Raw genomic sequence first — 14989 nt, 5'->3', positions numbered from 1 at the left:
GGAAGCTTCCGCGTTAGGCCTCCAGCTCATACGTAGGACTACAGTACCCAGAAAGCATTGCGGCTACGACATCTTTCGCGACTTAACTGCGTTGGGGGAGGTGGGCGGTCAGGCTTAGATAAACTGCAGGCGTTGGCTGGGGGCTCTGGCGGATTCTCAAACGTGGATGGCTTTAAACTTTAAGTTTTCCCGCTGGTTTAAAGGAAGCGGCCGGCAGTCTCAAGAAGAGGAATACAAGATTCCGGATCCAGAAGCATAGGTCCGGCACGGGGGAGACCGCGCTTGGACTCCGCAATCCGTAGTTTGCAGGAGGAGACCGCCCGAGCCTCAGAAGAGCCTCCCCGGGGGGATAGTCCGGAAACCCTTTCCGAGGTGGGAGATACGAGCCCCGCCTCCCGAGGGACCATCTAAAGGTAAGACAGGGCCTCGCGCCAGGCTCCTATCCGAGGGGATAGACAGCCCTACCTGGAAACCCTGGTTTAGCTGAAACTCATCTGAGAACGGAAATAACTCCCACCCTTGACCCGGTACCTCCCCTGCTGACTTGGGACCCGAATGCTGTTTTTTTCTTTCTGGCTTTTTCCCTCCCTAACAGAAGATGGCTCCGGACCGGCCTTTGCTTGCGGTGCAGGAGGCCCTGAAGAAGTGCTTCCCCGTGGTGGAGGAGCAGCAGGGCCTGTGGCAGAGCGCTCTGAAGGACTGCCAGCCCCTCCTGGCCTCCCTCAGCAATCTGGCGGAGCAGCTGCAGGCGGCGCAGGGTCTGCGGTTTGAGGAGGTGCCGTCACTTCGGGCCTTTCCAGACTTAAAGGAGCGGCTGAGGCGCAAGCAGCTGGAGGCCGGCGACACTGTCCTGGACAAGCTAGGGGAGAGGCTGTAAGAGGCTCCATGACTCCCTTTCTTAGCGGGAAGATTTTAAAATCGGGAGTCCCATAAGTACCTAGGATCAGTCAGGGTAGGGTTTTTACTTGAGGGCATGGCATTTGGAGGTGTCAACCTTCCCTCCTTTGCATTTGTTGGCAGTAGGACCTCTCTCAAAAAACCATTTTCAGGCTTTTGTCTTGTCAGAAGCTGGGCTTGGTAGTGGTGGACTTAGTAGAAGTTTAAAAAGTAAAACAAAAGCAGTGGAGAGTTCTTCTCTGTAGTTTTCTTTGGTAAAAAGCAATGAGGAATTACAGTGGACTCTTGAACAACATGAAGGTTAGCAATGACCTCCAGTGCAATGAAAATCTACGTGTAGCTACAGCTGGCCCTCCCTGTACATGAATTCCCAATCATGGTTTAACCCTTGAACAATGCAAAATCCGTGCATAAGTGGACCTGGACAATTAAAACCCCTGTTTAAGGGTCAACTATATACTATAAACTTGGTGGAAGTCAGAGCTGAAGGTTTTACATACATTATTGCATAAAATCTTTTCAACATTTCTGTGACTCACCCTCACTTAATCCCATTTTGCAGGTGAGAAAACAGAGGCCCAAGCAGATTGCCTCTCCGGTCTTTGAGCTAGTAAATAGCAAAGCTGAGATTCTAACCCGAGTGTGCCTGACACCACAGCCAGAGCCCTCAAGCACCACTTTGTTCTGCTGCACCTTGGGGTCCCTGTGCCCAGGAGTAAGCACATCTGTCAGCCTTTATCATGCCTGATGTTACTCCCTCTGTCTCAGAATTACAGGTTATGGGGATAGAGAAAAGACTGGACACATGTGACCTTTCCTTGACCGGAACAAAAGAAGGTTCTAGTGTATAGAGTATGTGCCATTGACCAATACAAAACTGTCAAAAACAGGGACTGTCTTTGTATTCAGTTGTACAAAATACATTTGTTAAGCACCAATGAGGTGCATGCCAAGCACAAGTTATTGGGAATAAAACAATGAACCAGATTTAGTTCCTCAGCTGAGTAGAAGAGATAGTCAGTTACACTATGTCATGGTACATGCTACGATGATGAACTTTTATTTAAATTGATTACATATTTGTGTGTGGATATTGGGCTGTTATTTTAAGTCTATTTTTAAATTGTGGGTCATGGTCAAACATTTTTGAAAGCCACAATTCTAAGCCGAGGAATGCCTTGCCCTTTGGGAAATTGTAACCTTTGTCTTGGTGGCTGGGTCCCTTGGAGTCGCCAATGGAATAATAACAATATTTACTATAAGCTGGGAACTTCTCTAAGCACTTTCTATGCATTATTGCATTTAATCTTCACAATAACCCTTTTTATTCATTCACCAAGTGTTGTTCTCCATGTGAGTATCAATGTTGTAGGTACTTGGATGCACAGTGAGCAAAACTGACTGGTTCTATATATGCTGGAGAATAAGTAACTTTCCTAGGTTTACAGTAGTCTGTGCGTTCCATGAGCCAAACTTTACTATTCAGAAATGTACTAGGGTGGGGCTAGGTAATGAGTGGATAGTACTGGTTTGTGGCTTCAGTTTCCTCTTACTCCCTTTTCACATGCATGGCACGTGACTCTGGGTAAGCAGTTGCTTTTCCTACGCAGCTTTATGGCAGCCCCAAACAAGCCGCTTGGTCTTTACTTTCTTTGGCAGCTGGGCTAATTACACAGCTTTAATTCTTGAGCCACTCCTACCTCCAAGGCACTGTTACCAGTCTCCTTAGATAAAATGCCCTTTGGGTGCCCTTTGGGATATTTGGCACTATCTGGAGACAGTACTGATTGTCACGACTTAGAGTCGGGGCATGGTTTGGTCCTGTGATCTAGTGGGTTAGGGATGCTGCTAAATATCCTCTAAATATCGTGCAGTGCACAGGGCAGCCTCCACCACAGAGAATCACCTGGTCTGAAATGTCAGTGTGCCAAGGGTGAGGAGCCCTGCCTTAGGCCTTTCTCATGATAATGCCTAATAACAGACCCTTTCTCCCAGAGCTGCCCTCCTCAAGGTGCGTGACACAGTCAGCAGCCACGTGGAACAAGTGCTCCAGATCTACGAGCAGCATGCAGACGCCATCGGCATCGATGCTGTCCTGCAGGCTTCGGCTGTGAGCCCCTCTGTGGCTGAGATGCTGGAATGGTTGCAGGATATTGAGAGACATTATCGAAGTTCGTATCCTTTGCACAAGTTTCAGATCGTGTCCAGAGCTCTTCCAGGAAGTCTTTTAGTTCCCATTTTCACAGGATTACAAAATTGTACAGTACGGGTCGGTTCTCTTTGGCTCCTGAACTTGGGTTCTCCCTATGGTTATTCCTCAACTCAATTACTGAGTAGCCACTACCTGCCAGATATTGTTCTAGTTGCTGGGAGATAGCCAGTAAAAAAGGAAAACATGCAGAATGTCGGATGATGATGAGCACTGTGGAGAAAAATAAAGCAGAGAACGGGAGGGGTGAGGGTGGGGTTGTGATCGTAAATAGGTCTTACTGAGAAAATGACATTTGAGAAAAGACATCAAGTACAAAGGCCCTGAGGTGAGCGCATCCTGATAGGTTTTGGAAATACTGAGGAGGCCAGTGTGGCCAGAGCAGAGTGAAGAGGGGAAGCCTAACAGGAGGGGCGGTCAGAGAGACGGGCTCAACCTTGTAGGGCCTTAAGGTCTGAAAAGATTTTGGCTTTACTCTGACTGAGATGGAAAGCTATCAGAAGGTTTTAACATAATCAAACATATGTTTTTAACAGAACCACGCTGGTTGGTTGTTTTTTTTTTAATCCTCATACATTTTGACTTCAGAGAGGGGAAAGGAGGGAGAGAGAGAGGGAGGGAAACATCAATGTGAGTGAAACATTGATTAGTACTGGTTTGTTGCTTCATTTGCTTCTTGTACACGCCCCAGTGGGGACCAAACCCCCAGCCTAGGCATGTGCCTTAACGGGGAATTGAACCCATGACCCTCCAGTTTATGGAATGATGCTCTAACCAACTGAGCCACACTGGGCAGGGCTACCCTGGTTTTGTTCTGGAGAAAGACTTTGGGTGGTGTGGGGCAAGGGTAGGAGCGGAAAGATCAGTTAGTAGTTCTGGCGTTTGTGTCTTGGTTCTTGCCTGATACCTATATCTACGCACTGGCTTGCATTTCTGCCTTCATTTGAGGAGTTCCCAAATCCAGCCTTTATTCTTGTCTCTCGTCTTGATTCTCAGTTTCCTGTACGTGCCTCCAACTGGATTGCTCACACAAGTGCAAACTCAGAGTTAGAATTGAGCTCCTCTAGCACTCACATGCAGCCCCCTTTTCCTTTAGATGCAGAATCAGGCCTGTGTAATCACCCAGTCTGGAGACTTAAGCAATATCTTCCCCCTTTCTCTCTTTTCTTTTTAAATTGCAACAGTAGCGGTTGTGGCAGCTGCATGGGCAGTAGGAGCTGTAGCTGCAGCTAAGGTTACTGAGCACTTACTATGTGCCCGGTACTATTCTGGGCATGTTCACACTGGCAAGTCACCTGGCAAGTCCTCTGAGTCTGTTTCCCTACTGCGTTTTATATGTTCCTTCTCTATCCCCACTGCTTCTTCCATAGTTTCTTACCTCTCACTTACACTTTTAATCACATGTAGCCTCTTGGCAGGTTCTCGGTCTCTCCCTTCTTTCCCTCTAAGCCATCCCCAGTGAGTGACCTCACCCCATATTTCTGCAGGCGGTTCAGTTCTGATCCTATTGCTTGTATACAAGTTTCGGTAGCTTCTTTTGGGAGGAGCGTGGAATGCAGAATCCCCGCGCAGGGCTGCGATGCTGTGTTCTGGTTCAGCCTGCCTCCTCAGCCACCTTTCCTCCTGCTCTGCACATTGTGCCAGCCAAACCGGAAGGTGCCCTTGTCGCTGAACCCATTCCAGGCTTCCCCACTTCCATGCCTGTGCGTATGCTTTTCCGACCAGCTGGCATCTTCCTGCTACCTTCTCAACTGGGCGAATTCATCCTCTGAATGTCCACTGAGTTTTATTTTGTATGTCACTTAGGTTCTTTCTTTTCAGTGCCTGGCTTTCCTCACCCTGGTAAGGTCTTTCGTGGCACGCACGATGTTCCATTCCTCTGTCCCTGTAGCCCAGGGCCACGCGAGTAAAGAGGTGCTCGGGAAAGAGTGGCATGGGCGAGCCTTTCAACCTGGAGGAATTTCATGATGGCTGCACCTTCACTTCCATGTTTCCTATAGCTCTCTCCAGGCTTGGTTGGTTGGTTTGTTTTCCCTTCAACACATTTCATTTTCTTTTGGATCAGTCCTTAACTTCCAGGAAGGTACCTGGAGAGGAAGTACCTCCTGTCCTCAATCCAGTGGGGAGACTTGGCAAACATCCAAGCTTTGCCCAAGGCCTGGGACCGAATTTCGGAAGACGAACACCAAGACCTGGTACAAGGTACTGGTTTTTGCTTATTCCTTCATGTCTTCCTCCCCACCTTCTTTCCTTGTGTCTTACTTCTGTGGGAGCCTTATGGAGAGGCCCTCACAGTGCCCCGGTGTCTTTTATCAGTCTAATGTTTTATGTCCTCTGGAGGGTGCTTTGTCACAGTTCCTTCTCTCTTCCTATTCCAGATATTCTACTGAATGTTTCCTTCTTCCTGGGAGAGTAAGGGAGCTGTGTGTTTATCTGGAGACCAGGGGCACACAGTTGAAGACCGACAGTGCTGCACTCTGGTATTTCTTAAGAAATGTCAACATTGCAACTGGACATACCTGAAAAACGGTCTACAACCCAAGGACTGGCTCTTGGGAGAATTGTGCCAGATGTTTCTGACACTCGGGCTTCTTCCTGCCAGGTCACAGCTGAGGGGACATGGGCCATCCCTCTCTCTCCTGAGGCCCAAAGAGTGGGTGGAGGCAGAGAATGCAGGAAAGGCAGTGCAGAACACCGAGGGCAGAAGCAGCAGCCACCGAAGAGGAGGGAGGGAAGGAAATAGTGGGATGCAGGGGTGTCCAACCTATTGGCGCCTCTGGGCCACCCTGGAAGAAGAGCTGTCTTGGGCCACACATTAAATACATTGTGACACGTAATCACAAAAAAAAAACTCATAATGTTTTAAGTAAATGTACAGCTTTGTGTTGGGCCACATTCACAGCCGTCCTGGGCTACGTGTGGCCTGTGGGCCGCAGGTCGGACACCCCGGCAGTGCCACTGCCCTCGGCATCACCCAAAGCTCTGAGCCTGGTTGATACCAAGTCCTGGTTTTGCGTATTTGTGTCAATAACTGATTCCTCGAAGAACAAGAAAGTGACCGATGATTTAAAGAAATAAGGGTGATATTGATAGAAAACAGTAATTGTTTTCCAATTGCAATAGCTCCTTGTCGTCAAGACCATTTCAGTTCCCAGCGCCTACCACCAGGGGGAGGTGGTGCCACATAAATGATTCTGAGTGCTTTGCGTTGAAGGTGTTCCTCTATTGCGCTTACTGTCTGAGTGACGGGACAGTGGGGCTCCTAAAATGACATGGGTTTTGTGACTGATGCTGGCAACTGACTTGCCACATGCCTCTGTTCTTGGGAGTAGCTGCCTGGGTGGGAGTACCCCCACCCCACAGTCAGGTGATCAGGTCTTAACAATACGTTCTAGGGACCAAGATGAAAGGGAGCCTGGGGAAGGCTCACAGTTCAACTAGGGAAAGATCTAAACCAGTATTTGTCAAGCTTTAATGCACATATAAATCCTGGTATCTTATTAAAACTTAGATTCTGATTCTGTTGTTCTAGGGTGGGGTTCTAGATTCTGTATTTTTAACAAGGTTCCAGATAATGCTGATGCTGATGATCCAAGGGCCAGACTGGACTGAAGAGATTTAAATTGTAATACAGTAATAAAAGGGTTATATCTGAGGTAAAAACAATGCTGTGGGAGAAGAGAGATGAGAAGTAACCGCTGGTGACGGTGCTTCATAGTGACATCTCAGTTAGGGTCTAGGCTAATTTTCCTAGGCGCTAGGAGAGGAGCACAGGGCACTCCACGCACAGGGGACAGTCTCTGCAAAGTTTGCTGTGTGCCAGGCGTTGTGCTTGTTGCTGAACACAAAATTCAAAGGGCGTAAGAGCATATTCATTGACAAGTTCTCCAGTTACTTAGTTCCCTTTCCTGGACTGGGGACAACCAATGTTCAATGTTTTGGGCATATCCTTCCAAAAACATTATCTGCCTATACAAATGCAATGCTGGGTACTTCTAAGATAGCCCGCAATGGTCCCTAACCATCTCATGCCTGTGTACATCTCTTCCCCTTCACTGCGGGCTGGACTCACAGGTTTGCTCAGGGAACAGAGGACCGCAGAAGCGGTGGGGTGTCACTTCCGAAACTAGTCTGAAAAAAGCTGCAGCCTCCATCCTGAGTGCTATCGCTCACTTGTTCACTTGCTCGCTCACCCTGGAGGAAGTCCGCTGTGGTGCTGGGGGCAGCCCTGTGCAGGCTCGCCAGAGACCCGAGCCTGCCAGCAACCACCCGAGTGAGCCTGGAAGCAGGACCCCTCCCCGTCCCCACCGGCTGAAACTTCAGGTGACCACAGCCCTTGCTAACAGCTTGATTACAACCTCACGAGGACCTACGCCAAAGGCAACCAGCTGGCTGTGCCCAGATCCCTGACCCACAGAAAGAGATAACAGATGTTTTAAGTCATGCAGTTTTGGGGTAACTTGTCTCATAGCAATTGATAACGAGTACAACAAGCAAATACGTTTTTGTGTATTCTCCATAATTTTATATCAATAGTAGAATATTGTATACTCAATTTTGTACCTGCTTAACTGTACTCAGTTTTTCCTACTTACTATATATCTTGGAGATCGTTTGTGTGAATACCTAACAAGCTACTTTAAGTTTTTCTAAACCCGTTGCAGGGCTTTCTGATGTGCAGGCATACCGCACTTGACTGAATGAGCCCCCTGCTGAAGGACGGGTGGGCTGTTTCCGAAGTCTTAGTGTCTGTTCGGTATCAGGAACCCTCCCTCTACTCCCATCCCTGCTCCGACGCTGTTTTTCAATGAGTTAATCCCATCCCATCACTCAGCCCCAAGAAAAAAAAATAAACCAACTTCTGTTGGTATTTTTATTGGACTTGTATTAAATTTAGAAACTAGGAAGAATTGTCATTGTTGGAGTCCTCCTAACACTCTTCCAGCTGTGCCAGTGGCTTTGGGTTGAGAGAGCAAATGTGAGTTCTTTTCTGTTTCCCTCAGGAAAATAGACTCTGTTTTCAGAACCTCATTCCCTATCAGTGAGACAATCCATTGGGATGAAATGAACTTAGGTTTTTTTCTTCCCGGTCTCTTCCCCATCCACATTTAGAAATCAACCTCAAGGTTCTTGCAGACAGAGGAGGGGTTTTTCAAAGCCAGTGGGTCCCGAGCCCCTGAAGAGAAGTACTTCTCTCCACCCGAGGGGAGTCCAGGCTTTATAGTGATTGTATTGGGTCCGACTTTAACCAGCATGACGGGTCAGGTACCACCTGAAACTTGTTCAAGCATAGGGTCGTTAATAATTCCTTCTCCTCATGAGAAGGTGGGAAAAGTGCACATTTGGAGAAGCAGGTTCAGGGATGAGGGGCAGGAGCTAGTGTGTTGATAAACAACTCGGGGAAAGCTTTCTGAATTGCACGTGACCCAGATCTGGATTCAAGTCTCAGTGCAAGGGATCTTGGGTAAGCCATCTCCCCTCTTAAGTTTCTGTTTCATCATCTGTGTAATGGACATGATATAGAAGGTCCAGCAGAAGGAACACTTGCTTGAGGGTGGTTGGTAGGGTACGTGAATGTCTTGCATGAGATGCACAGCAATTTGAACATGTCACCTAAAATGTCATATGGTGTGCTTGGGTGTGATATTGTTATGTTACAGAATTACATGCTTATGATGTTATAATAAAAAAGGGGGGGCGTTATTTGTGCCAGACCCCGTGTGTCCTCACAGGGTTGTAAGTTTTAAGTGAGAGGAAGTATGTGAAGGCTTTCGGTAAATTTATAAACATTTTAAGGGGTTGAAATTCACTTGAGATGTCTTAGTCACCTAAGTGCATAGCCCTGTGCCGTGAAACAAGTATGCTTTGAGAGCCGTAGTGTTTTCTGAGCGCCCATAGCTCGTCAGGGACATTGCCAGAACTTGCTCTGTTCTGGTGAAAGGGGTCCCTCCCTTACACCACTGTTTCCTCTCTGCCACAGAAGGCAAGGGCATCCCTCACGCCCACTCAGCTGTGACAAGAGTTGGGTTTCCTGAAGACCCAGCCCTTCACGGGACAGGAGTCCTCCAAACAACAGAGGCAAGTGCAGTGCTGCCCCCGTGTGGCGTGGCATTGGCGCACAGGCCTCCAGGGCTCAGCAGCTGCAGCCGTGCCGGTTACCTGCCCCCTGATCCCACCGCCAGGAGGGCTGGAGCGGAACCCTGGGGCCGCCTGCCCGAGTCTTACACTTTTGCCCTTTATGCGAGGGGCTGGGAGGAGAGAGCCAGGCCTTAAGGAATGATGGTGGGGGCGCTGCGCCTTCCGGGCACTCTTCCTCCTCCCCGTCATTCCTGGGAGGCTCCTTCTTGGCTTCTACAGAGCGAAGTCAAGTCATTTTTTTCTGATACTGGCACAGCATACTAGGACCCCAGCCCTGGAGAGTCTGACCCAGTATGTGTGGGGAGGGTCTGGGTATCCGCCTCCTTATCAAGTACCCCTCGTTTCTGTAAGGAGTAACTAATCCTGTGAAAAAGAAGCAACTCAGAGCGAGCTGGGTAGAATAGCTACAAAGATTGCCCTTCTCTGGGGAAGAAACTAGTCTTAAATAACTTCCTCGTTGCACCTCTTCTCTTTTTGTTGCTTCCAGCACCTACCTCATCTCAATTCCAACAAGCTCCGTTCCCCCCGCCCCTCCGTGCTGTCTGGAGTGGGGTAGTAATAACGTGGAATGCTGCCGCATCTGTGTTTGTGCATTCAGAGGCCTCCCTGCGTGCCCAGCACAGAGCGGATTACCGGCGACACAGAGATAACTAAGGGAAGCGCAGCTGAGGAGGTCAGGCAGCTACGTGAGCCCGTCGTGAGAAGTGCTTCCATAAAGGACGTGCGGGGCATGCAGTGGATGGAGGAGAGTGAGTCTTTCTGCGGGTTTTTGAGGGAGGCACAGAGGGGGAATGTAAAAGCAGATCTTCAGCAGCTTAATTTCAGCCAAAATCTTCCCTCTGGTCTCTAATAGAGTAAGTGACAGGGGAGGGCGTCAGCACGTGAGCTGGAGCAACCCCCTGTGCCCAGGCTCTCCCCTCCCGACCCAGGCGTGTGCAGTAGTACTTAATTTGCACGGAGAGCCCAGACTAATAAATCCTCTACTCAATTGCAATCCCCACAGCGCATTTATAGGCAGCAGCTGACTTTTATCAGCTAGTTTGTTCTTTCATATAAGAGTTTTATGAGGGTCTCCTGAGCTGGCTCATAACGTGATGAAACGTCTGCAAAACGCAACCATAAATCTGGCACCTGCCAAGTGGAGGATGCTGTTTTCCAGGCACATTTTGTCCAGCTGGTGGCTCTGTCCCTTTGCCCAGTTTGCATTTTTGCACTTGTCTCTTTAAACTTGGATTTGTTTTTTAGCTTTCTGTGGCCTCTTTAAAGCCAACTGAGAAATGAGGGGTAGGAAAAAGGAACTAGAAAGTTACGTCTGGGCTAAAAATTACCCCTGGCTTATGTTGCTCTTAAAGCTGGTTTTGATCCTTCTGGTGAAAGGGAGACATCAGGCTTCCCAGCCACACGAACCCCAGGGCCGGGGACTGAAGGACAGGGCCAGCTGAGCCCATTCTTAATAATTAAGTTCCTTTCTGGGCCGTCACCCTCAGTACTTGCCAAAGGCCAAGTATCCTAGGTTGTCAGTTTGGTAAATCAAAGAAACAGCCCCGGAGCTCCTTTCCGCAGATGGTCTCCAAGCAGGACATCTCTTCCCAGTATTTCGAGCTCCCCCAAGCAGGAGATGAAATTTAAATGCCCTTCCTCCTCCAAATAAAGCAAGACCTGTGCACTCTGAGGCTGCTGGTTGGCGGAGAGAGGCTGGTTTCGTGGGAAAGGGGTGAACGCCTCAGTGGAGTGTGCGGTCCAGTTAGGAAATGCTGGCTGATTGACCTATGTGTTTGCAGGTTCTCAGGAGACTACTAGGCCAGGAGACCCCTGTGGCTGCCCTTCATGGGGCCCCCTCCTTTCCTCACTTTCCCTAGACCCCACTTCAGGGCAGATTTATGGGCACATGATCTGTGCCTACAAGGGTCCCCAGCTTGGGTTAATGTCAGCTGTCACCCTCCTGAAACCCAACAGTTTTTGAGTTTTTGAACAAGCGGCTGGATTTTCATTTTGCATTGGATATTGCAAATTACGTTGCTGGTCTTGTTCCACTTTCCTCTGGTCCTGCTGCTAGTAGTTTCCTCAGAACTGTGGACAGACCCTCTCCTCTCAAGTGCAAGTTCAAGCCTGCACAGAACAGGTTACTTGTCTGTTAATGAGGAATCTGGCTTTGCCCCCCTCCCAAAGGCTCCTGTTATCCAGCTTTCTGGTTACAGCCAATCGCTCAATCTCTATCACATGACAGTGTCTCTAACCGCCCTAAAGAGGTGGGTCCCAATATCAACTCATTAAGTGTTGTCACCTGCTCCTGGCCCCTTACCATCCATCAGAAGAGACTTCTGGTTAATGCGCTTCCCCAGGAGGAAGCTGCCAGCCCCTGTGGAGAGCCTGGGGTCCAGGAGTCAGGCCGGGTGATGGAAGTGAAACAGGGCAGGAGTGGACCCCACCCCAGTCAGAGCCACAAGCCGGATGGGCCCAGCATCCCCTCCCTTCCCCAGCCCCTCCTGGCTTGAGTTCTCAGATCCACCCGGCAGGGCCACACCAGCGGAAATGGGGGTGGCTGTCCCAGCCAAACCCTAAGACTGTGGCAACAGAGGGCCCCACTGGGCCCAGCCACCACATCAAGGGCCAGCTCCACCCTCCTCTTTGCGCCCCCTCCCACTTCAGACTTTCCCGCCTCTTTGTTTCCCAGAGAACCCAGCGTGCAACCTCCGCTCGGGGCCAGGGTCAGCCGAGGGCCTCTGGGGCTGCTGCTGTGTGGTGGAGAAGGTTCTGGACAGGGGACTGGGGCGTCTTCCACTCATCCCCGTGGGATCAGAGCGGGTGGCTTGACCTCTCTGGACCCCAGTGTCTTCACTGAAAGCAAACGCAAAGTGGGGTGATAGACAAGTTTCAACTTCATAGGGCCGCTGCCAATTAAATGGGCTCATACACATGAAAGAACTGTAATTCACATATGAATTTAAGTAATTTTCGTCTGAGAAGCAGCAGGGTGTAATGGAAAGGATTTGGGAGCCACTGAGAATAATACTATAATTAGCATTTATTGCACAGTTTCTCTGCTTCATGCTTATGGCTAGTGCTTTTATTGGGCTGACCAAAAAATCCATTTCTTTTTTCCATAAAATAAAAGACACATTTATCATTTTCACCAATAACTTCATTGATTTGGGTATTTTAAGAACGTCGGCTATCTCCCCTGTAGTAGAACATTGATTGTTCTCAGTGTCTTGATTTGATTGGTATCAACTTCAACTGGTCTACCCAACCGTGGAGCATCGTCCAGCAAGAACTCTCCAGCACAAAACTTCGCAAACCACTTTTGACATATTTGATAAGTCACAGCACCTTTTCTATACACTACACAAATCTTTTCTTTTTCATTTCAGTTGCATTTTCACCTTTCTTGAAATAATAAAACATGATATGCCAAAAATGTGTATTTTCTTCCATCTTCAATACTAAAATGGCTACACAAAAATTCACCAATTTTGATGTTTTTTAAAAAAAATGCACACTAATATGACAGCTGTCACAATACAATCTAACAAAATTGTTTCAAATGAAGTTAAAGACACCTAAGTGTTTCTAGTCTTAGGGAAAAAAACCAAAACAACTTTCTAGCCAAATGCAATATATCCATTACAACAACCCGTTGAGGCAGGTACTATTTCCCAGATTTTTTCAGATAAGGAGACTGATTTGGGAAGGTCAAGTGACTTTGCCAAAGTCACACAGCTGGTCTGAGATTTCAGTTGTTGATGAACTCCATCTAGTGTTCCAATCAGCCATGTAGTCGTCTGGGACAGGGCTGCGTAGGTGTCCTTAGTCACACCATCTAAATGCCTCTGTGCCTCAGTTTTCTCCCTGTGCAGGGAAGACCCTTTATCTCCCTGCGACAACCACTGGGATGAACGCTTGTGTGAGGAGCCCCGGACACAGTGCTGGGTGGCTTTTCTCACTAGCCGCCCTGGCTTCAAAAGCTCCTTTGGGTTGGATGGGGACTGACTGCAGTCTTTGGGGGCAGGGAGGGTGGGCAGTGGTTCCCAGCACAGGTCTGTGATTCCGTGAAACAGGCATGGTTCCGTTGACCCCTCAGTGAGGGGAAGCATTGTGAGCAGAAGCTATGTCATGTCCTGACGACACTTGGCTACACTTCAGCAGCACAGCCAGCAGACGAGCCTCCTTTTTGCCCAGGGTAATCTGGGGACCTGTCTCATTTCTGTCTCTGTCTACTGAGATCATCATCATTCTCCACAAGTCACCAAAGCGCCAGAGTTCATGGGAGAAAGCACAGCCATGCAGCAAGTCCTGCAAGTGTGTGTGAGAACCCCTAGCATCACCTGCGTGGGCTGCAGATCCCGTCGCGTTGAGCCAAGGCCCAGGACGTGAGGAGGGCTCTCCTCTCCCACAAAGGACTTCAACCTAATATTTTCCCTCTACCAGTTGTCTCTAGGCCTGGTGACCGGGCCCACCACAGGACAGCCAAGAGGATGTAGAGTTGCCGTCATTTACACCCTGTGAAACTCCCACCCACTGAGGAATGAACAGGCTTTTGATGGGCAAGGATTTAAGAATTTAAACCAGTGGTTCTTGTTCTTGGCTGCGGTTAGAGTCTCTTAGGGAGCTTTATAAAGCACGGATGCCTGGGTCCACCCCAAGATTCTGATTTAATTGGCTGGGATGCAGGAATTTTAAAAGCACATTCCCTCCCCAGTGACTTGACTATGCAACAAAGGCTGAGAAAAACTGCTTTTATACAACGCCTCTGTTTAAGAATCTTTTCTGGGGTGTCTACTGTGTGTCAGGCTGGGCTCCGAGGGGAGCAGAAGAGTCTGATTTCTACACCCAGAGTGTGAATTCTAGTGGGGAGACAAAATAAGCAAGAAAATGGATAATCTCAGATGGCAGTAAGTGCTATAAAGAACATGTAACGGCATTGGATGACTTGGGGGGAGGATGAGAAAAGCAGAGAAGGCTTTCTGAGGAGGGGACATTTGCTCTGAGGCCTCAATGACATGAAAGAGGCGTGCATCCTCTGGCTAAGCCACTCTCAACGCGTGGGCTGGGGACATCAAGACCTTTTCAGGGGGTCTGCAAGGTGAAAGGTTTACTGATAATGCTATATGTCTTCTCTACTCTCATTCTTGCATGTGTACAGGGAGTTTTGAGATGCCCTGTGAGGTGCAATGACTTCATTACCCTGACAGCTAATGGGGCATGTGATTGTGTATTCTAGTGTTTTAAAACATTCTCAAAAAACAAACAAACAAACAAAAAAACCCAAACCAAAAAACAACCCATTCTCAGATTTAGTTTCTATTTGGGCAACTGTTGATGGATACAATGTACATGAACACACATAGAAGTTCTTTGGGGTCCTCAATTTTTAGGAGTGAAGTGGAATCATGGAACCAGAGAGTTTGAAACTGCTGATCTGGTGGAAGAATCTTCCAGAGGATCCTGGGGGGGGAACCCGTTTTGGGTGTGTGAGAATAGAAAAGAGCAAGAAGGCAAGGGGACTGGAGTGGAGAGAGGAAGCGGTCAGTGGCAGACGGGGTTGGCGGGGAGGGTAGAGGCCCGGCCAGCCGGCAGCTGCAGGGAGGAGTATTGGGGCCCACCCCAATTGGGGGCAGACGAGGATAGGAGGCTATCGAGGTGTGAGATAAAAGACCGAACCAGGACAACAGCAGTGAAGATACACAGACGTCTATTCCAGGGATAATTGGAAGGTTGAATCAACTGGACCTGGTGATAAATGTA

General features: G+C 48.7%; 1 protein-coding gene across 3 annotated transcripts; it reads left to right on the top strand.

Annotated features, from left to right (window-relative positions):
* Positions 1 to 77: 77 nt before the first annotated feature.
* On the top strand, positions 78 to 6319 carry AIRIM (AFG2 interacting ribosome maturation factor). 3 transcript variants are annotated; one of them, XM_054571983.1, is made up of 5 exons: positions 78 to 413; positions 596 to 873; positions 2893 to 3072; positions 5186 to 5308; positions 5485 to 6319. In XM_054571983.1, the coding sequence occupies exons 2-5, from the start codon at positions 599 to 601 to the stop codon at positions 5627 to 5629; spliced, it is 723 nt and encodes a 240-aa protein (XP_054427958.1). In that variant the 5' UTR covers positions 78 to 413; positions 596 to 598; the 3' UTR covers positions 5630 to 6319. The 3 variants fall into 3 exon arrangements, with proteins under 3 accessions (XP_054427958.1, XP_054427957.1, XP_054427956.1); XM_054571982.1 differs by having other exon boundaries at positions 599 to 873; positions 5190 to 5308; positions 5485 to 5633; XM_054571981.1 differs by having other exon boundaries at positions 5190 to 5308; positions 5485 to 5633.
* Positions 6320 to 14989: the final 8670 nt, after the last annotated feature.

Source organism: Pteronotus mesoamericanus, unplaced genomic scaffold (assembly GCF_021234165.1).
Source record: "Pteronotus mesoamericanus isolate MK-2021 breed Mesoamerican mustached bat unplaced genomic scaffold, CSHL_Meso_final contig_221, whole genome shotgun sequence".
NCBI lineage: Eukaryota > Metazoa > Chordata > Mammalia > Chiroptera > Mormoopidae > Pteronotus > Pteronotus mesoamericanus.
The sequence above is the reverse complement of the archived record's forward strand: the minus strand, read 5'-3'. Positions and strand labels throughout refer to the sequence as shown.

What these genes read in the sequence shown, in the direction of transcription:
- AIRIM (XM_054571983.1), top strand. Translation starts at nt 599, where the DNA reads ATGGCTCCGGACCGGCCTTTGCTTGCGGTGCAGGAGGCCCTGAAGAAG. An exon ending in GACAAGCTAGGGGAGAGGCT is followed by an intron (nt 874 to 2,892) that starts GTAAGAGGCTCC and finishes CCTTTCTCCCAG; the next exon opens with AGCTGCCCTCCTCAAGGTGC. An exon ending in GAGAGACATTATCGAAGTTC is followed by an intron (nt 3,073 to 5,185) that starts GTATCCTTTGCA and finishes CTTAACTTCCAG; the next exon opens with GAAGGTACCTGGAGAGGAAG.